Source organism: Cyrtonyx montezumae, unplaced genomic scaffold (genome assembly GCF_038088225.1).
Source record: "Cyrtonyx montezumae isolate F1298 unplaced genomic scaffold, pur_monq_1.0 scaffold_1, whole genome shotgun sequence".
Lineage (NCBI taxonomy): Eukaryota > Metazoa > Chordata > Aves > Galliformes > Odontophoridae > Cyrtonyx > Cyrtonyx montezumae.
In genome coordinates, this window is record NW_027071825.1 from 28047461 (window position 1) to 28071431 (window position 23971).

At 38.5% G+C, this 23971-nt stretch overlaps 1 protein-coding gene across 1 annotated transcript in view; it reads right to left on the minus strand.

The window, feature by feature from the left end:
- The window catches only part of HMCN1 (hemicentin 1), a 185926-nt gene that overhangs the window by 41315 nt on the left and 120640 nt on the right, over window positions 1-23971 (minus strand). The window contains exons 47-65 of the mRNA XM_065745659.1: window positions 21763-21876; window positions 18649-18735; window positions 18043-18234; window positions 17184-17357; window positions 16415-16528; window positions 15004-15149; window positions 13313-13463; window positions 12389-12592; window positions 11222-11335; window positions 10234-10421; window positions 9646-9742; window positions 5370-5531; window positions 4213-4326; window positions 3864-4066; window positions 3557-3638; window positions 3291-3422; window positions 2912-3061; window positions 1438-1597; window positions 744-868 (exon numbers count right to left, since the gene is read on the minus strand). Of these exons, the coding sequence (XP_065601731.1) occupies window positions 744-868; window positions 1438-1597; window positions 2912-3061; window positions 3291-3422; window positions 3557-3638; window positions 3864-4066; window positions 4213-4326; window positions 5370-5531; window positions 9646-9742; window positions 10234-10421; window positions 11222-11335; window positions 12389-12592; window positions 13313-13463; window positions 15004-15149; window positions 16415-16528; window positions 17184-17357; window positions 18043-18234; window positions 18649-18735; window positions 21763-21876 (2709 nt within the window). The remainder of the gene's footprint in view (window positions 1-743; window positions 869-1437; window positions 1598-2911; window positions 3062-3290; window positions 3423-3556; window positions 3639-3863; window positions 4067-4212; window positions 4327-5369; window positions 5532-9645; window positions 9743-10233; window positions 10422-11221; window positions 11336-12388; window positions 12593-13312; window positions 13464-15003; window positions 15150-16414; window positions 16529-17183; window positions 17358-18042; window positions 18235-18648; window positions 18736-21762; window positions 21877-23971) is intronic.

A 23971-nucleotide genomic window follows, 5' to 3' on the forward strand; every position in this document is an offset into this window, starting at 1 on the left:
CATACCAATGCACACAGCCTGGGAAATAAGCAGGATGAGTTGGAAACCATGCCTTGCTACTCTGGTTAAACTCATATTCCAATTGATTCTGATTCTCAGTGTATACCTGGAACAGACACTAACTCCTTCACAGTAGCCACAGTACTTCAGAAACACATTATTTTTCTCGAAATACATAGTGTCCACACAGTCCAAGGGTAAAGAATAACTACGTTGTCTTCCATGTATCTTATTGTGTACAAAGATATTCATCCCAAACTATATTATATTTCTTTAAAACTCCAAATAAGCAATTTCTCAGGATAGAGGAGAGCTTAAACAATTATCTTCCTGTCATTTTATTCAGGTTTCACTAATGTACTTTGACAAGAATTAACTCAGATTGACTAATAAACAAAAAAGAAGTACCAAGGTAAATCAGTCCCAACTGTATCTCTACAAGAAAAAAATCACCACAAGCAGAATTCCTTCGTTATGAAATACACCAAAGGAACGAATTTCTATTTGTATCAAAACATATTTAAGAGTAATTGCAATCATTCTGTCATTTGCAGAACATCCTGTGTAATATACTGTAATATCTACGAAATGATATGAAATATCTATGAAATAACATGAAATTGGAAACATATGCATGTAGTGTTACGGTGAAGATAAGCATTCATTTCTTGGCCCTCTCTTGGGAGTGCTTACAAAGATAGGATTATGGACCAGATTTCAGTTTCATATCTGTGAAAACTCACCATATACATTCAAGTTGAAAATCTGGTCCTCTTCTCCTGCAGAATTAGTAGCCACACAAGTGTATTTTCCTGTATCAGAAGTGAGAGCTCTGAAGATGTTTAATGTACTGCCATCTGGAGCTACTCTACAGGGAAGGTAATAAAACACAGTAAGTTTGTTTATGTATTGCTATGACTTGGCAAATAAGCAGTCAACTTCATACATTTAAGTCAAGTCCCTCAATCTTCTTGAGAATTTCACTAAGAAATCACTATTTTCTGCAAATTATTATTATTAGAGATAGGCAGGAAGTTTACCTTAGGTACATCCTATTCAGCCATCTAAAATTTAATTCCGAACAGGCTTTTGAAGAACTTGTAATGAACAGCATCAGTCTTTCCCCTCTAAAGAGACTTAATAAAACTTACAGACCTTTATAAATTTTTATTAATCTGATGAATTCTTACTAAATGAGAAAGAAACATATCATTTAGTACAAAATAAATAAATAAATTAGTAACAAAGTACACCAGAATGTCAAACTCAACAGGGAGATGATGTTCTTAACCTGGCTAGCCCACAACTCAAGCTCTCCTTACATTCTCTTTTTAGAGTGTAAAAAAACCCCAAAACTTTCACACTTCCATCTTTACAGTCTTCAGGTTTTAAATTCTACAAGAACAGAATTCAGTGCCTACTGAGTTTTTTACTTGCCTTATTCTTTGTAAGTTGTCACTGGCAACAGTTTTTCCATCTTTAAGCCACTGTAAAACAGGCGTGGGCACTCCACTGGCATTGCATACAAGCTGGATGCCTTCTCCCAAGAGGACACCAACCTCACTAGACATTTCAGAGCCAACAATACTAGGAGGAACTAGAAAGGAAGGAAGATTCATCAGCGAGACATAATCTAAGCTGTAAAAAGTTACACTGCAGTAGCTTAGGAGCACTAGAATGTATTGCACCTCCAGCACAAAGTACAATATTTTCTAGAGGAGGTTTTGCAAAGATAAATTTAAAACCACTTCCATCATGCCTGAAAGTCACTAATTTACAATATTACAGAAACTAAGTATATTTTCCATTATATTTAATATCTATCTACCTGCTTAATTATTGCTGTGTACTATAACATAAGGACAAAATCCCAGTTCATTAAATATCACAGTGCATTGTAACAATTAAATGCCTGTTTAACTCTTGAGCATATGCTTAGTACATAGTCATATGCTCTGCTCTATGAGGGCTGCTACATTGCCCTTAACAGCTACATCCTTACTCCATCCTAGCCAGCAACCATTTTAGTCAGTTCTCCTAAACAACAAGGAAGGCAGTCATGTTATCTATCAAGTTCAGACTAGTCCTACTAGTTTGAGCATCTAAAACAACTTAAATCAAATTTGATCAAACAAGCAACTTAATACTTAATTCCTAAACTGGGAATAAATGGGCAGGCAAGCAGGGACACACAAAAACCAATATCCCCAGAGAATTACTGTGATGCTGAACTAGTACTATTTGCCTGCTGATGGTGAGCAGTCATATTCAGACCTGCTGACAAACTTGGCTCACATTTCCTGCTCTTCTTTCTCAACCAGCAACTGCTAGCAATGGAAGGGACCAAGGCAAAAAGCTGCAGATGCTGTACAAGAAGTGTCTTACTGAACATTGGGAGGCTAGTCAAATTAATGGGGATGAGACATTAGAAATAGAGGAAAGCAAGGGTGGTTGCAGTGTAAGGGTGGTGTGCAGGGAAGCGAGAAGTAGAGAATTCCGTAACAGTTTAGGGTTTCTTATTTGATTGGGAAAAATGATCTTTTAAGTAAGAAAATTCTAACACTATTTCTTTCCTATCTCCTTCTACTAGATTATGGAGGAAAAAAGACAACAGGTATTACTGCTTCTGAAACCACGTGTTCCACACTAAATCAACCAGTGTAGCTTCAAGTGCACAGCAGGCAGAAGGATGTGATTGGCAGCAAACCCACACAGCCTCCCCAAGAATTTTCAAGTTCTCCTACTATAAGAGACAAAAGTTATTCCTTTTCATGCAAGTTTCTGACTAACAATATAATCCTCCAACAATTTTTTCTCACTGCTTGCAAATGATAGAAATATTGATGCAAATTTTTAAATTCTCAAGTACACGGTCATTCTCAAAAATTACTTGATAATTCATATGTCTTACCATGAATGGAAAGCACAAAACTTTTCTGAGCTTTTCCCTCTACGTTTGAGGCAATACATGTGTAGGTCCCACTGTCTAGAAGCTGAGAGCGAGCAATCTGAAGCTTGCTTCCACCAGATAAAATATGAACTTCAAGAGAATTGGAGTTTTCTGAAAACATATGAACTAGTAGTCATTCCAAACAGACCACAGAAAGTAAATAGTACTTGAGAAATTTTTCATCAAGATTTCATAATAAAATAAAACATTTAAATCAGTTAACTTAAGAGTCTGTCTAGAGACAGATAAAGAACAAAACATAGACTGCAAAACATCATAGCAGTACCCTAAAGAGGAGGGAGGGGGCAAAAGAGCAGAAAAGTGCATGACAGAATATTACCTAGTGGTTTTCCATTCTTAAGCCAGACCAGTGTCGGTGGAGGAATTCCAGTAGCATCACATGTGAAAGCAACAGGATTACTGATTGTTTCGTTGATCAACTCTTGTTCAGGGCCCTCTATACTTGGTGGCACTATAAATTGAATGGAAGCAGTAAGAGTAGTTTGCTTAGGAAATATTTTTGTAAACTGATTTTTAATTGTCATCTCTACAATGTCTATGACATTGTAGTAAATAAATACTGCAGATAGTTTGAAGTGTGCTTACCGTAAACATTAAGGTAGAAATTTTTATCATCTTGCCCTGCAATATTTATGGCTTTGCACACATATTGGCCAGTGTCAGAAACCTGGAATAAAAATAATTAAAACAAAAAATACCTTACTACGTAGATCTTTTTTAAATGCGATTATATAGAGATATTAACAGCCTTCGCCAACTCAGAACTCTTTTCAAAGAATGAAAGGCCTCCAGCAAATATATCTCCTACATTCAACTAGTGGGATACATCCATGAGGAACACAATAATCACCTGACAGTAGCAGCAGGTGCAGCATCCCATAAGCCTACCTACCTCCGTGCCCTTGATCCGCAGTGTTTGCCCGTCTGCTAAGATCTCCATATTTGCAGACTCTGAAATTATACGCCTATTCTTGTACCAGGTGATGACTGGTGGTGGGATAGCACTGGATTCACACTCTAACATCACTGGGGTGCCAACTCTCACATTGAACACTGTCAGTGAGGCTCCACTATGGTCTCTAATGCTTGGAGGGACTGCAGAAGAAGCTCAGAGTTATTTCTGCTTTAGTTCCATGAAGGCAAAAAAAAAAAAAAAAAAAAAAAAAAACCCAAATACTGCATTTTATCTTAGGAAAACAATTCAACAACAACAAAACAAACAAACAAACAAACAAACCAACCAAGGACAGTTAGGAAGCTCTTCTTCTGACTTTCCCCAGCTTGGTTTTTTGCAATACAAGTATATTCACCGTCATCCGACAGTTTGGCTCGGGGAATCTGCAGAGTCCGAGCACCTGAAGTAAAAGCAGAAGTTCTGAGATTTATTCTGTGGTTATGGTACCAATTTCAAATGCTTTCTTAGAATTGTTCCCCTAACAGATTGAGCATAGGCATTACATTAACCTCAGACTCAAAAACGCAATGTATTGCCATTACTTTTGCGGGTTCATGAATCCAATAAAGAAGTCAAAGAATATTTTAGGATAGATTTCACTGATGCTTTTACTAATACTCCTTACTCTTACTTGCTCCTTACCACTACTACTCCTCTTAAATCTGTTTATTTTACGGCTGCTAAACCTCTCTGCTAACTTATCTATGCTCCTTTTCCCTACTCTGTCACTAACCCAGCATTTATCCCCTAGTCTCTACTGTCTCCACCCATGAAGCTACTGCCTGTGTCTACATTACCAACCTGCAGTCTTCTCTATTGCCATTAAGCAATTTCCACACTTGTGCTTTAGTCTATGTTGTAATGCAGAACCCCAGACACATAACAGCTGCAGGACAGGACTGAGCCACAACAAGTGATCTGCATGAGTTACTCTGGGCAGAAGATATGCAGCAGGAGCAGAAATGGCAGAGATACCATGAAACCCCACGAAGTGAGGAGATTTGAACGGGCATGGAGATCTCAGAATGCAAGGATTTCTTCCTGAGATTTCAGTTAACCTCATTTCCCACAGAAGTCAATGGGAGAGTCATTAAGTCTTAGTCATCTAAGCCAGAAGAATTCATCCTAGCCCACATAGCTACCTTCTGATAGTTTCTTTGAAAGGTGAGTCAGTGACTCAACTTCAATCAGTATTTCAGAGAACTTCTGTTATGTGACTTGCCTGCTAGTCTTTTTCCCACAGTTTATTTCAGTGCTTTCAGTCTGAGCTGTTTTCTTTAGAATTGAGCCTATCCAATAGTTAAGACACTAGGTCAAGTGTCTTGTCTACTCACTGGAGCAGTATTAAAAATATACTGGCTTCATAAATGGCTGTCATCATTATCAACACAGAATGGACTGAAGTTGAGTCCAAAGGCTGTAGAAATAGCTGAGATTCCTCACCAGGCACTATAAAAGTGTTAGCATTCAAGCTGACAGGTTTTCCATTCTTGAGCCAGCTGAGATCAGGAGGTGGAAAGCCAGTGACATCACAAGTCAGAGAGATGAAATTATTCACCACGACAGTCAAATTCTCAGGATTAGCACCAACAACAGTTGGAGGAACTGCAGATAGAAATGCATTACTGGCATGTATGACTGGATCAGCAAACAATATTCCGCAAAATCCTGATTTAGTAATATAAAGCTGAATTGCTAAGCTTTGTCAAAGGGCCACGTTGCAAAAATCTTTCACAGCCTGCAAATGGATACTCTGCTTTATGGATGAATCTGGAAACAATTTCATCCATAATCATAGAACTGATCAGGTTGGAGAAGACCTCGAATATCATCAAGTCCAACCTCAACCAAACCATACTACCCTAACTCTAACAACCCACCACTAAAGTCATGTCCCTAAGCACCACATCCAAACAGTTTTTAAACACATTCAGGGATGGTGACTCCACCACCTCCCTGGGGAGCCTATTCCAGTGCTTAACAACCCTTTCTGTAAAGAAGTGTTTCCTTATATCCAACCTAAACTTACCCTGGTGCAACTTAAGGCCATTTCCCCTCATCCTGTCACCAGTGAAAAGAGCCCAACCCCACACATGCTGTAAGCATCTTTCAGATATTGGAAGAGAGTAATAAGGTCTCCCCCCTCAGCCTCCTTTTCCCCAGACTAAACAGCCTCAGTTCCTTCAGTCTCTCCTCATAGGGCATATTCTCCAAGCCCTTCACTAGCCTTGTTGCCCTTCTTTGGACCTGCCCCTGTACCTCAATGTCCTTTCTGTACTGAGACTGAGGTGCCCAAAACTGACCACAGTACTCAAGGTGGGACACCACCAATGTCGAGTACAGGGGGAGGATTACTTCCCCAGTCCTGCTCACCACACCACTCGTGATACAGGCCAGGATGCTAATGGACTTCTTGGCTGACCAGGCACGTTGCTGGCTCATATTCAGCCAACTGTCCATCAGCACAACAAGGTCCCTTTACATCAGACAGCTTCCCAGCCACTCCTCCCCAAGCCTGTAGGGTTATCTGGGGTTGTTGAGACCAAAATGCAGGACCCGATACTTGGCGTCACTGAAACTCATGCAGTTAACCTGAAAACAAAGGACAGCATGAGAAATCTGTGCTCATTCCACCCTGTCCTTCTCTGCTTGGAATTTACAATGACTAAGTGACCAGTAAGAGATCCTACAATCCCTCATTGAAGTATTATAAATTTTAAAAGACCTTTCTCACCAGACATTTGCTACATAGGTCAGGACTGATTACATTTTATCTTGTCACGATACATTGAAGGGCTAAGAACCATTTCTTGCTGAGATTGTATGTTACTGTTCTTTCTGAAATATTCAAATTTCACATTCTAGAGAACCAAAAATGCTTCCCACTGACATAGTCCAGAGTTCTTCTGTTAACCAGGAAAACCTGTTGTTGAATAGTGAGTGAAACAGTTTAAAATTCTTGCACATATATGCTGTTCAAAAGGGTGCATTTTTAAGCTTCCAATTCCCAATACTTTTAAAGACAAGAATATGTTGACATCTGACCTTTCCACAAGAACTATTTAAAAAGAAATAATTATAAATCTCTTCCTTTTAGTATGTCCCAAGTTTTAGTCTCCATGTTTTTTCAACGTGGATAATATAAAACACTTAAGAGGAAAGCAAAAGCATATTCTGGGCTCTATTGGGTAGAAAAATCATTCCAAAGAACACATGGAATCCTCTTTTTCAAAGACAGAAATGTTAATCTATTTTTGGACCATATTCGTCAGATGCTTTCTGGCACTTGAATGAAACAAAACAGTCATTAAGCCAAGTTTAATTGCTCTTCTGTGACACTACAGAAACATGAGGAGTTGAAGTAAAAAAATCTGGACTGAATTCTCCCATTTACTTGGAGTAACTGTTATTTCTCTGACAATCAGTATAAAATGTTTCACTAGAATAAATGCAGAATTCTGATCTGATGACATTTCATAGATATTTATTTACTTGTACAGCAACTTTCCCACAGATTTTATTATTGTCAGTGCAATTAAATATTCAGAGCCAAATGTAAACTAATTTTTAATTAACTTTGCTTAAACTGTGTAAGTGCTACATTTCAAATTTTGCAAGCTTCTGCCACATGTGCAGAGCACTTACAAATGTGTCTCAGGCAATGTGTGTATGCACAAAAGTAGCTCAACTCACAGAAAAACTTATTTATTATGTATTAGAGACAGGTTTTAAAACTATATGCTTATTTTCAGTGTTTTGAAAGGTTTTATTTTAGATTCATTACTTGCCTTTGAGAACAAATTTTTCAACTTACTAAGGGACATTCTTAATACTTCATTTTGTCTTATGAAAATAGTTCTATTTGAAATATACATGGGCAGTCCTTTCCTGACAGCATTCTCCTGATTTCTCAAATGAAACAGCATTCAAAACAGTCCTAAGTAACATTGCTGAGCTGGAATCTGAAGTGTCACACAAGTATTTTAAAATAACACCGTTAGACTATGACTATTATAAACAAATAAAAATAAGTTTAAATTCAAATACCAAGTCAAGAAAATAAAAATACTTTCATTTAAAAACAAAGCTCAAACATCGGAAAGCTGGTTAGATTCTAATGAAAGAAAATAAACTCAGAAATCACTCACAGGCAAATTCTTTTCATGGCAACGCTGTCTTTTTGGCTAAACATGTGACTATGCAGAAAAAAAACACTGTAAATGTGTTTCCTTTCCTTCATATGAAATATATATTTCATCAATATATAATAATCTAAATCATAAAATTCCTTGGATTATGGGACTACATTCAAACATGATAGAGAAGACAGTACTTGTCTTCTGTCTAGTATGTAACCAGCAGATTAACTAGCTAACAATGATGTGAAAAATTATCCAAGGATAACATGTAGAAAACTCCAGGGGTTAGACTAGAAGATATTAAAGTCACTCCAACCCAGATCATTCCATGATTTTATGTCTCCAGAGTACTAAGAAAATAGAAAAAAAGTAGCTGCCAGTATTCCTTGGTAGGTTTCAAAATGTAACTGTGCTGATGGTTTTGTGGGAGTAGTGCTTATGTGATTTTCAGTTCAGAATGGTAAGTTAAAAGTGGTGTGAAAAACTAGGGTTAACTTTGATAGAGAGGTGGGGTTTTTTTTGCTTATTTTTATTACAAATATGGATAATGTTTAAGTTCCTTGACTGCATTTTTTTCAGACTTCGGACACCAACTGCTAAATTTTATCTTAACCATACTTAAAAGAAACAGCAACAACAAAAAAGAACAGAAAGGAACCTTAGAAAGGGAAACAAAGAAAACGCAAGCTTTTACAATGGCCGTATCTTTATGTAATGTTTCTAATCATAATTTTCTCAGAAAACGTTTCTCATAAAAAGAATCAAAACAGGCTGTAATCCAACCTGGTTAATATTCATGATAACAGGTATTAGCAACCTACACAGGGCACACACATAACAGTTTCCACCTATGCAGAATACATATAAAGAGTTGAAGGTGCCAGAGTACATCAAGCTTGTATTTCACAGAATCACAGAATTGTAGGGGTTGGAAGGGACCTCTTGAGATCATCTAGCCCAACCACCCTGACAAAGCAGCTCCCTAGCCCAGGTTGCACAGGTAGGCAATCCAGGTTGGTCTCGAACATCTCCAGAGAAGGAGACTCCACCAGCTCTCTGTGCAGCTGTGCCAGTGCTCTGTCACTGCACTGTGAAGAAGTTCCCATGCACATTTGTGCAGAACTTCCTATGCTTCAGTTTATGGCCATTTCCCCTCATTCTATCACCACACACTGCTGAGAAGAGTCCAGCCTCGTCCCTTTGCCTCTTGCTCCTTAGATATTTATAGATGTGGATCAGATCCCCTTTAAGTTTTCTTTTCTCAAGGCTGAACAGCCCCAGGTCTCTCAGCCTTTCCTCATAAGGGAGGTGTTCCAGGCCCTTTATCACCTTTGTATCCCTCCGCTGGACTCTTTCCAAGAGATCCCTGTCTTTTTTGTACCAGGGAGCCCAGAACTGGACACAGTACTGCAGATGATATAGTAGTACAAGAGATTTCCAATACACTCATTAAGTTGACTTACACACATAAAACTAAGTATGTGGCTAAGCACTTGCTAAAATTAACACATTAAAACTGAACTAACATTTGAAAATAAAAAAAACAAAACAAAAAACAACCAGCAAATTATATTACTTACCATGAACGTTCAGGTTAAAATACTTCCTGGCCCTTCCAGCTATGTTTTCCACCACACAGACATACCTGCCAGTATCTGTTACTTGGGAGTTCAAAATCTACGAAAAAGAAATAAGAGTGCTGTTGAGATAATACGTATAAGGCAATTTTCTGTGAATACATAGAATTGTAGGGACCCTCCAAAGACCCCCCTCAAGGTACTTGGGGCATATAAGCCTACAGTGTTTTTTTTAATCTGATATGTATTTTTTGGCTAAGGCCTTTGCAGTGTTTGGAAGAAGTCTATCTGACAACTGATGCAACTTCCACTGAACGCTACTGTCTCTCCTGTAAGCCTGTGCTTCTCAAACCTCCAGAAAACTCAATGTGCTATCTTTCACATTAACTACATTGGAAATCAATAATAAAGCATTATTCACAAAGTATTTGAAATACAATGTTCTATATAATTTTAAAATTTTCTTCCATTTTATATTATAGTCCTAAGACCATGCTATGAAAACTGAGCCAATTTAGCTCATTTTTTTGTCCTCATAGGTGATTTTTATTTGTGATGCTAAAAATCACTTTGAGATTCATTTAGAGATACCTGCAACCTTCTTCCATTGGACAAAAAGCTATGTTTGTCATCTTCTGCTAGGAGGTGGCCATCTTTTTGCCAGATGATGCTTGGAGAGGGGCTGCCGCCTGTGACACAGTCCATCACTGCAACTTTATTCCCAAGTACATTCACTTCTTCAGGCAGATCTCCATCTGCTCCACTGATGGAAGGTGGTACTACAAAAGAGCAAATCGTGGTAAGAATGCCATGACTCAGCATATCCCAGTGGAATTCTTTTTAAGATGTCAGAGCTTGTGCTTGCAGAAGGAAACAGTGAAACACCCAGTGAATACACTGAAAGACATTAAAAATCCCAAGAATAGTTCAGCTAGAATGAACCAATCAATTTATCTCTGAGGACTGCAGGAGAACTACACATTCACAGCAGCCATAAAGGAGAGGGGAAAACTCATTTTCCAGCCAGTCAGACAAGTTCTTTGATCCCAGGACAAAAGAGAATTTATAAGAACACCTCCTTACAATAATTCAGTGCCTGATATAGAAATAGAGATACAGAAAAAAGCATTTCCCAAGGCAAAAAGATAAATAATATCAATAGCGCAAACTTACAAAAAGCTTTCTGTGGAATATTTGTAAATAGATCAAAATAGATCATAAGAATAGACTCTGCAGACATTCAATGGTTTATCTGAATCATCAAATCCCTTATGACTGAGACTTTTGCAGATATTTTAGAAAATCACGATGAAAATCAGTGAAGATAAAAGTCTAGTGTAAGTCAGATTTTTGAACTGAAAACTGGCTAGAGAACAAAAGAAACCAAGATAAAAACAGGACTTTGATACACACTTCTCTTTGCAGCCAAGCATGACAGTGCTATTGCAATTCAGTTCTTATCACAATAACCCAAAAATATAAAAAAAAACATTTACCACCATTTTCATGTCACTGTCCATTTCTACAAAATTAGTATCTTACATAAATATATCAAAATAAGAAGAGCAGGAAAGCTCACAGAGCACGCGGACATCATAATGAATGGAATCCTCTCCGGCTTCATTTACTGCCACACACATGTACCTCCCAGCATCTTCAGCCTGCACCCACGGAATCTGTAACACCCGGCCTCCTGGAAGGAAAATGCACCCAAGATCAAGCAGTTTCCATCATTTATACAACATGTTACAGTAGTGACCTGAGCAAACTTATGAATGGCCAGCATTTGTCCTGAATTACAAGAAGTGAAGGACTTTCACTTCCTAGCTACTTTCTCTATTGGCAGATACTTGGAATTCCAGAATGTTCATACTGAAATGTTAGAAAAGAGTAATTAATTCCACGGGAAAAGAATGATGTTTCTCAATAATAAACAGACAGACATGATTCCCATCGCAGCACTTCTTTACACATCTCATCCAAAACCTCCTTTGCACATAAAGGTTTCCCTTCTTGTGCTCCCAGCACTGTAAGCACCTCTCTCTTTTGCATATGAGGTTAAGTACGAGCTTGTGGTCATTCTGCTACTGTACTATTTTTATGCCTGTCACTGGTTGAGAGGCTTTCCTTTTTATCTGTGATTAAAGAAATCAGGAACAGAACACAGAGAAGAATTTTATTTTTTTTTTAATGTTTTAACCCAACGCTCATATTCACACCATTTTACGTGGCAATAGCCTTGGGGAGGGGCACATTCATCGGACTCCTGACCATGAAGCCCTGGGGGAGATGATCAAGGAAAGAGGAAACAAAGGATGTGGTAAAGGATTATTGGACACCTTGCAGTCGGCACTGCTTTCTTATGCATGTACTAATAAGAACTCACCAAACACTTGGTGTTGTTTAGCAGAGTAGTTAACCAGTGAAAGTTAGGGAGGAAAGTACTGTCTGTATGCACAGTTATAAGAAGAAGCCCTGCTCACAATAAAAATACCTCTTTACTCTCTGACTCCTAGGCTGAACACTGGCATCCTTGTGGTTGCCCTGACACAATCTCAGGGACTACATTTTAAATTAGTAAAAGAAACAGTTTGCTTAAGTCTGAGCACTAGAAAGAAAATTCTCCAGTCAATAAAGTGTAAAAGAACATTTACACAGTGTGTTGAATAGAAAAAGTTATTACCAGGTAATTGCTAGTACTAACACAATTTTTTAAGGCCTTAGCATGACATATTTTAATACTCACCTGGTAATATCAGTAGTTTATCACTAGAGCTCAGAGGATTACCATCTTTATACCACGTAATAACTGGAGGAGGAATAGCATCAGTCTCACAATGCAGTGAAAGGGGATTGTTGACAATCACGTCCTTATTTTCTCCACTTCCTCCTGTATGTACCATGTTACCAGCTTCCCATCCTCTATAAGGCTTTTGGATACTAGGAGGTACTTTGATCAAAGATGGAAAAAGAATTTTACAGTAGAAATGACTAGTTAAGAATTCAAGAGTTGAAAAGACACTGTCATTGTTAAATAGTAGTAACAAAAATTAATTGTATTAGATTAACTTCCCCCAACTAGATTTCCCAGGAAATTTCTAGTTATTTTCATCAGAATGAAAATTGAGCAAACCACTGAATATTTTCTGGAGACTAATGAATAAAAATGTGAGAAGATCTGATAACAAAACACAAAGGGTATTAATAAACAATAATTACTTAAGTAGTAAACTACCTGGTTTCAATTTAGTTCTAATTGTGTCTAAATTCTGAGAAAAGACTGATTGTCTTGTACTTACATGCTGTGTAAGTATACGGGATACTTATGTCTTGGGCATCTAAGTACTCAAATACAGCTAATAAAATATGACATCTTATTTTAAGCTAATCTTTTTTTATGTAATTGCAAGGAAGATCAGTTATGATGACATTCCACTAACATCAGAAGAACTGTATATGTCACAAGTCATGAAAGAATCAAACAGCATATTTCTTAAAGCTGAACAAACTGTATGTGTAACAAAAATCACACAAAACACGACGACTGAAATAGACCAAGAAGGTCTAAAGAACACAAAATTGTAAGTAATTTCAACATCCCAGAACATTAAAAAAAGATAGGTTCAAACTATAAAAAAAAAAAAGGCATTTTATTAGCTGAACTGTTTACCTTGTATATTTATATCAAATTCCAATTCATCCTCTCCAGCAATATTGGATGCCAGGCAAGTGTAACGACCAGTATCTGAAACTTGAGCCTCTGTAATCTGCAGAGTATGGCCACTGGCTTGGATAATGACACGATCATCTGGTTTAAGGGGCTGTAATGTAATTTTACACAAATATTTAACATGCAAATTATAAATTAGAAGTAGTCATATTTGAGTAAGTAGTACAACATTATCTTATCTCTCTTGATCAAATTCAGATCATTCCAGAATCCTTCCTAAGGCAATGTACTGGCAGGAAGAACATTATTTTTGACATTCCCTCTGCTTTAACAACACTAACATCAGAATATCAGTTCCTGTTAATGCTGCCAGCAAGGCCCAATTTCAATACACGCAAAGAAAGCAGCTGCTTAGGGCACAGTCTCAAGCTCCTGCAATGGCACCTCTGGCTACAGGTAGTGCAGAGTAAGAAATACTTTTGCTCTGCCTGACAGCAGCAAGCCCAGCTGTCTTCTCATCTGCCCCTCCTACAGGAGGATGGAAAACAGGTTTCTGTGAGTTCTACAGCCTGACCTAGCTTGTCTTACATTCACGTGACCATGAAGACCTGCTGCCCACTGGGGACACAGCATGAACATAAAACTCATGCTGCAGCAATGCAAAAATACACACGTGATCAGTGGTCCTGTCCCCACAAGTTACATCCCCCATGACTGCAAGGACTGCAGCAATATAGCCTGTACCTCTCAGTAATGAAAATGGAATGTGCTAGGGAGTTAGCTCAAAATATATTGCCTACCAATGACAATTCAGTCCACAGATGTGAGTGAAAGCCCAGGGTGATCTTAGGAAAAGCTGCCGGAGGATCCATTGCTTTGGTGACAGCAGCAAACTGCTTATGGCCTCTGTCCTTTTTGGGGCACTTTCAGCCCTCATTGGCAACAGAAATAGCACACCTAAGGAGAGCTGAGAATTCCAGCAGATGCTCAGACTAGGCAGAGTGCACATGCAGCCTTTCCTGTGACACTGGGTTGTTTCCTCATGCTCAACAAATCCAGAGAGCTTGTCCCACTGCAGAGCTGCAGCCACCTGCCACACAAGGGCCTGACAAAAGACAAGAGCTGCTCCGTTCTCCTTCCTTACAGAAGAGTGGCACTGTTCCTGTTAATTACAGTCAATTACAGCAGGCCCTAAAACTGCTCCTTGCCCAAGGTGAGGCCACTGAGAAGGCCGCATGTGGCAGGAACTCCAGGAACCCTGTCAGCACTCAGTGGGAAACTGCAACAAGGGCTGCACTATGAGGAAGCAAGTGCAGGGCTGCTCTGCAACAAGGCCTTGGGAACCCAAACTAGAGCAAAGCAGCATGTGGAAATGCCAGAGGGTGCTGGTTTTGGGCAGGGTGCTCACTCATTAAAACGCAAGCCAGCAACACACCCTAGGAACACCAGTTCTGTTGTTTCCATTGCACTGCCAAGCACCCTGAAATACAAGTGACCATTTGCAGAGATCTGGCCAACAGCAAACAAAATGTGAGGTGTGATTCCAGCAGGAACAGAGAGAAGATTAATTCCTGCTGACTGCAGCAGTGCAAGTGAGCATTTATTATAAACGTTCACTAACGGTGATCATAAAACCATAGCTTTTTCTGTAGGAAAGCCACCCACTAGTATCAAATAAGGTTGTGACTGGCCTGTCCATCCTTGTACCAGCTGATCACAGCAGCAGGAACGGCATGTGCTTCACACTCCAGAGTAAGGCTGTGGTTGATTTTGATCTTCATTTCCTTAGGGGAGAGGCCCATCCCTGGGATATCCCCTCTGTTAATGGTGGGTGGAACTGCACGGAAACAGGGAGGAAAAGAGACCCCCTTAGGAAGGGTCTGCCTTACATAGCACTTCAAAATTAACTGGGCAATGAGAAAAGACAGACAATAATTTGAGGAAAGCAAGTGCGTTCCCTTGTAATGTGTCTCTTTCCCACAGCTGAGCTAAGACAATTCAGCCATATTCAACATTTTTTGACATGCAAAGTTACCAGAGCCTTACCTAGCCACAGTGCTTTCATACATGTTTGGCTTGAGTTCTACAAAGCTTAGTGCACTGCAGGCATTATAAAGCACTTTAATGGAAACTAATGTTTTCAGAAACATGTGTTTGAACTGAAGTCCACACTCAAGAGTAGGTGGTTAAAACTCAACATCTCCATTCCACTGAAACCCCAGTGTTGCAAAATCTTGTTTCTTTCTGAATCAGAATGAAAACAGAACATTTCAAAATTCTTAAGCAACCCCCCATCCTCATCTCAAAATATCTTTTAATTTACTGTAAATGCTTTTCAAAGCATTTTCCATCCTTTTTTTTCTTTTTCAGTTCGAAGTATTAAATTCTCTCTAATGCTTACAGTACCATAATAACTGACAGCTGAAATGGCATTGGCAGGGAGCTGGGTGTGGAGGTTACGTTGCTATATAGTCAGACTTCAATTATGAATTATAATCTCTTTATTCCAAGTCCAGTCAGGCCTTATTAAGAAATTCCCTTAATTAAAATATCAGTACTGTAAGGGTGAAAATCAAACTCCGATTCAAACTGAAGAGTTAGCAAACTCGAAAGAGAGAGAGATGAGAAGCCATGCCTGACAGAGCCCATAATGAAAAGCTTAAGCATTAAAACAGAATGTCAGGCACAGATGCCATGATTACTCCTGCTTTATCTTACTCAAAGTTTTCCATTAGAATTTAGGGGTCCCCTACATTTTTTTTTTCTAGAACATTTTTAGTATTCAGATTCCCTGCTCACACTTCTTGTTGCGCAGCATTTGTCTGATTAACCATAACCATAATCATAACCAAAAACATCTCAAAAGAAACTGAAGTGCTTTTCTTAAATGTCTTCCCCTGGATAGTATGCAGATTTTTGGCCCAAGAACAGCACTTGTAAAAGATAAAACAGCTACATTTTCCAGTGCCTTGTCCTAAAGCAGTGTCATGATCAAATGGAGACGTTTAATAAAATAACTGAGAGAAATCCTTTTGCACACCAGGACAGGTAACACAGTGAAAATAATGGAAAAAGCCATTAACATTGGAAGCATTTCCTTACTGTAGACTTTCACTTCATAGTGTTTCGAAGTTTCTCCAGCCTCATTTGTGGCTATGCAGGTGTATCTGGCAGCATTGTGCTTCTGAGCACTTAGAATCTGCAGGGTCCGACCACCTGCCAAAGAAGATCACTCCTTAATAGCATCTAAGCTACATTCTTGCTGGCCTATTATTTAAAAGATTTTGCAGCATATTTCCAATCCTTTGTTCTCAATTCTGCTCCACAACAAATTATGAGTGCATGATCTCCAGGAGAGCTTTGGATCACAACTCCTGTTGCTTATGGGCTTTTGGAAAAATTGTTAAAAACTGATTTTTCCAAAAAACTTCTAGATTTTTTCTTTCCTCCACTTCCTAAATACATCAGGTAACAGTTATTCCACAAATTAGAAATGGAAAACCACTAAATACATAGGAAAAAAAACCGACACTTATTCTTTTTCACTAGCTTTGTTGTTTTCCACTCGGTCCCTCTAGTACATTTCACACTTAATTTCAAGTTATTTACACTCATTAGTAACTCCAATGAACTTGCTTGCTATCATTTATCTCTACAGAACAACAGGATGAATACCTGAATACACATAAAATATAAAGTAATGAGAATTGTTCAACAATTAAAAGAATGGAATTGGAAGTGTAAAAACAGTGCAAACATTGCACTTCATAGAAATACATCCTTTGATTTATCAAAAAAATTCTGTGACAGTAAGTAAACAATAGAAGAATTTAAATTATGTTATTTATCAACAATAACAAACAAAAGTTACCTGGTAAAATGCGGATATTTCTGTTTGATTCTAAAAGATTACCACCTTTCAGCCAAGTTATTGTAGCTGGAGGATACGAATAAGCCTCACAAACCAGAGATGTTGGGCTGCTGAGGATAACAGCGACCTCTTCTGCACTTCCATGGCTATCTGCACCCACAATGGTTGGAGAAACTAGGAGCAACAAAATCATTAACCAGAGGAAGGATCCCTCTGAAAAGCCGTTTTTCTGTTCAGTCTAGCAATCTGCTTTCAGCCTCAGGTGGCTGGGAGGTGTTCCTATTAGGTGCAGTGAAACCCAGGACCAGGCAACATGCATTTGGTTTCGTGTTTTGTCCTAAAGTCAGCCCATGTTAGTGGAATCCATCCACCCCTAGCTCTCATCAAACACAAGTCACCAGGAAGCCAGTCACTTCTTGCACAGCAACTGGCAGTCACTGCGAGATGATCCTCTGAGCAGCAGAACTGGTAGGGATGTGCTCCAGAACTGAGGGTAACAAACTGGCTATAGTTTGCATTTTGTTATACAATAACTGTCACGAAAGAAAGCAAACTGCAGATGGTTGCAGCTTTTACGAAAAGATAACAACTGACAAGTAGTCTTCATATACTCCTTCCTTGAATCACAGTAAGCTTCATTCCATAAAGATAACGTCTTATAGCTCTGCATGTTCTAGCTCTATGTTGGTTAAAGAAGAGAACTACTGTTTCTATTTACCTATGGTTATTTATCGCTTACTTAGCCATTAAACTTTAATCAGTCAGGCAACTAATTTAATTAAAAGACTACACAATCTCAAGGTTATTATATTTTCTGAAATAAACATTTTTTCTGCAAGAGCCAGTTTAGCTGTCTTACCAAGTACATTAAGAGTGTAACTTTTGCTCTTATCTCCAGCTGTATTAGATGCAACACATGTGTATCTTCCTGTGTCTGAGACTTGAGCACTCGTAATTTGCAGGAAACGTCCTCTGGACAGAAACTTGTGATCTTTGTCCTCCATTAGGGGTTGCCCATCCTTTATCCAGGTGATCTGTGGTACTGGATTCCCTTAATGGAATAAAAAAATGCAAGTATTAGCTGCTGCATAGCTTCAAGAATATTCCAAGGTTTCTGAATAACAGAAAAATACAGTTCTGGACGCGTTTTTAAAGTATATTCCTTAGGGAGATATTCTGGAACACATATTCCACAGCCCTTGATCCTCCTGAGGTAATATATACCCCCTCTTAAATTCCATGGGGCTTTAGATGAGAAATACATAGCATCTCTTGTTTTCATTTGATGCAATGCTTACAACAAGATGTGAGTACTCCTGTCAAACACATGAAGGCTGAACCTGAAATTTAGAAATTCCACTCAAGTGAAAATTGTATTCAAAACACCCTGGTCAGAACCAATGAAAACTGTGACTGCAGGATGAGTACAAGTAAGTAATTGTAATATAATATTGTATACTTTTACCTATCACTTCGCATGTTAGGGTTACACTGTTCTTTTCTTTCACTTTCACATCTTCCTGTTTATTTTCACCAACAATCTCTGGAGGCACTGGAATCAGATAAGGAGACAACATCAGCAAGTATTATTTACAATTTAAACACAGTGAAGTTCTATTCATGCTCTATGTGTTAGGGTATTCTTCTCTTAAAGATGTAAATCAACAAATGGCTCTACCAGAAACAAGTGCAGATGTGAGACAGTCTAGTAGCCAGCTAGGACAACAGTTATACCTCTGTTCTGCACCCCCCAGCATACCTGTCCATCAAAAGGACAAGAGAGGACAATGAACCCTGAAAGGATTCACCTTGCTGTCTCCTGCCTTGATAGTTAGAGAGAGATTCAGGGTGCTAATGTGTATTCCAGTATATCTGAGTATGGTCAGCAGGGCAGTGGTGATAAACACTTGTACTGACAATAAGGCTAGGTTTGATTTTATGCACCAGTAGGTTTTATTAGTTCATAAGCAAATTCTTTCACTTACACTAAGCAGCAGTGATTCATTGCTCATTAAGCACTTCAGTGCTTAAGTTTAAGAGTTGTTTGTTTCCCAGTATTAATTGAAAGCATTCATCTAGAACTCTAAGGAACTAATTGATTAAAAAAATATTGGACAGGACAAGCTTGTCTACTCACACATCACATGTTTTTTTACTTACCAGTATACTCAAAGCAATGCAACAGATTACCAAAAATTCGATGAATAAAGGCATAAATATGTTTGATTCAAATACAGTCAGTTGAACACATTACTTGGATCTAAAGGCATCCTGCTGCAGTATAAAACATGTTTCTCTGAGAAAATAAAAGATAAAACCATATAATAAAAACATCTACCCACACCCCAAACAGTTAACTGTGAAAAAGAAAACTCTTACTGTATGACTGACCACTTTATGACATGTTTCCAAAGAATCCTGATCACTAGGAATACATGGACTAATGTATTACTGGATGAGGGAGGACAGACTGTCAGACCTGGGAGGCAGTCTCTCAGACCTACAGACCTTCAGATCTACTATTTCTTTCAAAGTAGAAGCATTTGTAGATTCAAGACAAAGGAAGATGGCACTAGAAATGAAGTAGACATTAAGTACTATGCAGTTAAATGGAGGCCTATAATTAAAGAAAGCACCCCCATCTCCAAGAGATTCTGGAAAGCGTTATAACAGAACTGCTGGACTACACACCCATACATTACTCCTAAATAATTTTTTAAATGCAAACTTTTAGCCTAGATAAAGGCCTGTAACGTGGAAGTAAAAGTTTTGATAAATAAGAATCACGATAATATGCAAATTCATTCTCAGTAGTGGAAAATAATATGCTACATTGGATCTTCCACTAGAGTACAAACTAGAGTGAAGAAGAAAAAATAATAAATGTTTAGAATCTCACTTGATGATTGGAATGGCAAGCATGCTATTTTAGATGGCTAGAAGTTGGTTTATGAACAGGACACTTGGTGAGAGCAGCAGCAGTACAACATTGCATGCAGGAAGACGTGGCCAGTACTGGCACTCTTACCAGTTCATGATGCAGCTCTGACCAAATTCCCTGCTGTGATTCCCAGAACCCTCATGAACACCCCACTACTAAAACACTCCAAAAAAACCAGTATAACAATGAATGTTTTTCAGTGTTTATCCATGTCTTCCAGGCTACCAGACTTACATTTCCATGAGCTCATCAAATAAACACAAATTGAAACAAATATAATTTATCATATACAGAAGGTTACCAGAAACTGGTAACACTAAGCATCTTGGAGAGGAAAAAGAAAAAGAAGAAAAACTTTAGGCAAATTATATACAATAATGCTGCAAGACACTTTTTATCTGTCCTGGTAACTACTGATAGAAATAATAAACAGCTATTAAACCAGAGAGCAGTATTTTCTGGAGGAAAAAATATAAAAATAAGTAATGTAACACAATTACACATTAAAGGTTATGATCAGCAACCTAAAAGGCCTGCTGAGCTTTCATACAACACGTATTTTACATGCTCTACAATTCCAATCAGAGATCTGTTTCCAAGATTCCAGCTCCAGTGTTTCATTTTCCTGTGAGGTCTGGATTTTCCTTCACATCTCTGTTGCGACAGGTTACTACCATCACACAACTCTCTATACCTAGTGCTGCACAATAGTGCTGGTCTTAATTCATGAGTATTATCACATGTAGTTATACCCTTCTGCTTTCAAGCATGAGGTGCAAGAAATTCACAGATAAATTTAATGTGGCTTTCTCAGGCTGTAGTTTTCTTTCAACTTTAAACCAGCTTAAGGTTTAGATTGGATAGCAAGGGGAAGTTCTTCACAGAGAGAGTGGAGAGGTGCTGGAACAGGTTGCCCAGAGAGGCTGTGGGTGCTCCATCCCTGGAGGTGTTTGAGACATGGGGTCATGAGCAGCCTGGGCTAGTACCAGATCTGGAGGTTGGTGGCCCTGTCTATGGCAGAGGTTGGAAATTCATGATCCCTGGGCTCCCTTCCAACCCAAGCCTTCATGATTCTATGATTCTTGTAGTCTTCAAAGGAAGATAATAGTAGAGTAGTGAATCAGCAGGGAGCTGACCTGGCTAAAAACAAACGTGACCAGGAAGAAAAATAGAAAACTCACTCTCTCTATAATGCATTCACTTTGTTTACTCCATCCAAGGGACACTGAAGCTACGAGCAACAGGAATCTGAAGAGAAGGTGAGTCTGGCTGCCAGCATCCCCAAACTTCCATCAGACTGAAATATCAACCTAACTGAAGCCAGAGGTACACTCACATAGAACTTGTCAGAAAAGAAGCAACAAACCACCAAAACGTACATGTCTCCCAGTCATTCTTAATTAATTCTGAAGAACCTTAAATTTTAACAACTTCTAAAAAATTTTAAAAATACAGCAAATCCACACATTGAAGCAACTTATCTTTTGAACCTCATTTTCTGATCATATTATTAGATGCACATTTTTTCCCCCAAGGGTATATGTTTTGACATATTCATTTTTAAAACACCAGCAAAGCATACCGGACATTTCTTTACTTTTTTTTTCTTCTACTGTAACAAAACTATCATGTTCTTACCTAAAACAGAAAGGTCAAAATCCTTCCTCACTTCTCCTGCAGCATTGGTCATTACACACGTATACTGCCCTTCATCTGATACAGTTGTGTGTGTCAAACGGAGCATTCTACCCCCTGATGAGAAAGCCAAAAATACACAATTATTAAACCCCCTTCAATACACTCCCCAATACATTTCCCAGTTGTCTGCATTAGTCTCAGCGTTGTATGTTTTGGCAAAATTTACAGACACATTCTCCTCTTTTCTTATTGTGCTTTGTTTTACTGAACAAACAAAATAAACTGACTGATCTTACTCCTGCTTCCTTCATATCTGTGTCTCTGCTTCAATCCTCAGTACTTTTAGATTTGCATTTAACATTCATAATGCAATTTTTTCTGTTTGGTAACTTCCAAATTACCTTTATGCATCCCTTTTTTTCCTTTTTTTAATGTTCAAGTGAACTTTGAGACATCCAGATATCTGTCAAGAATTTCTGCAGGAAGTTAACAGACCAACATGAAATCACTGAAAACTTTTGAGACACGTTTACAGAGAACATGCAGAGAAAATCCAACCTGCTATAGACAGGTCCCTCAGACTGCACATAAATATATCAGAGGTATCCATAAATTTACATTCCTGGCCTTGTACTTAAGAATCTGCTTAACCTGGTTGGTGGACGTGCCTCCACACAAGAAATCACACCTGCTGGAGGGAGCACTGCGCAACCAAGGAAGGATTTATCTTGCACTCTGATTGCACACTGATCCCTTCTCCCATGCACATCCTAAATAAAGCCATGTAAGATGCAAAATATAGAAGATGCCAGCCTGCATTTTCATATACTTGCACACCAAGAGCTCCAATGTTGAGGCAGGATACGATTCTCCACATTTGGCTGCAATTTAATAAAAGTGTCTCTCCTTCCTAGAGCTAGCTCTGAAAGAATTGCAGATGTGGTGGCATAATTAAACTTATTTTTCCTAAAGGAACTATTTGAAGCATTTTCAAAAGCAAGTATCAACATGGTATCTCAACAGTTGACAGCAGTGCGCCCACACATTCAAATAACCTGCAATGCCAAGTATGTGTTCATTCAACATCACTGAATTCTTACTTTGGCAGAGCATTTTACCTCTTCAACATTAGTCAGAGAGTGTTTTTTTGTTTCCATAAACAGCTGTACAAACACAGTCTCAAAAGCCATGTTGGACACAGTTCACTACCACAAGGTGTAGTTCTCTGAAGAACTATACAAAAACACAAAGTTTGCTGGAAAACAAATCACCAAGTTCTGGACTGCTTCCCACTACAGCCAACATTCAGAGACAATAACATTTTTTTGTGCCTTTACTCTTCCTGACTCTGGAGTCTGTGTGGTAATACTAGTGTGGGTTTAGAAATCAACAAGTCAGAAGACAGACAATCAAGCCCAGAAGACGTTATTTTTTTTTTTGATGGCAGCTGTGTACCAAAAGGAATATGTACCAACTCAAATGGCCAGGTTCGTATGGTACAATAATCACCCACCCCTTTTTTCATGCTTCACAATTAAAAAAGCAGAAAATAGAACTACCTGCAATGTCAAAATCCAGAGACAGAAAATATGCTGATAAATTCCAGCTTCAAATTCAATCTTAGTTGACCTTCTACCTTTCACTTTCTTTACTTCTCTGATAGTTTTCTCATGCTCATGACATAGGATGGTTTGGTAGTTACAGTGGGATTTTAGAAACAGATTTCTATCTGTGAGTTGCACATCCAAAGAATCATCTCAGTTGTTGTCTGTACATCTCAGTTGTAGACAAATACTTAATTACTTCTATTCAGTCCATTAAGCTGAGCCCCAGACACAAGATATCAGTGTGAAATGTATTGCCTGCTTGGTACACATCTTCCATTTGTAATCTCAAGTGCTGCTAATTTCATTTCCTACTGTAAACATAAAGCTCTAACAACACTTGCAGCTGCCAGTCAAGTACTCTCACTTCCCTACAATATTGCCAAAAAAGATGGTTTACAGGAACAGGTACTGAGCCCTTTCTGTTTCAGACATTTCTTGTCAACTGCTCCTTTCATAAAGGCATCTGTACTAGTTCTCTGTAGATGAAGTTAGTTTAAAAAAACAGATCCCTATAATATCTGTTTTTCCCATTTCCAATTGTAAGTTCCTCCACATGATGTTGTTATCTGACATTTCTGGAAATACACAGAACTGACACGCAG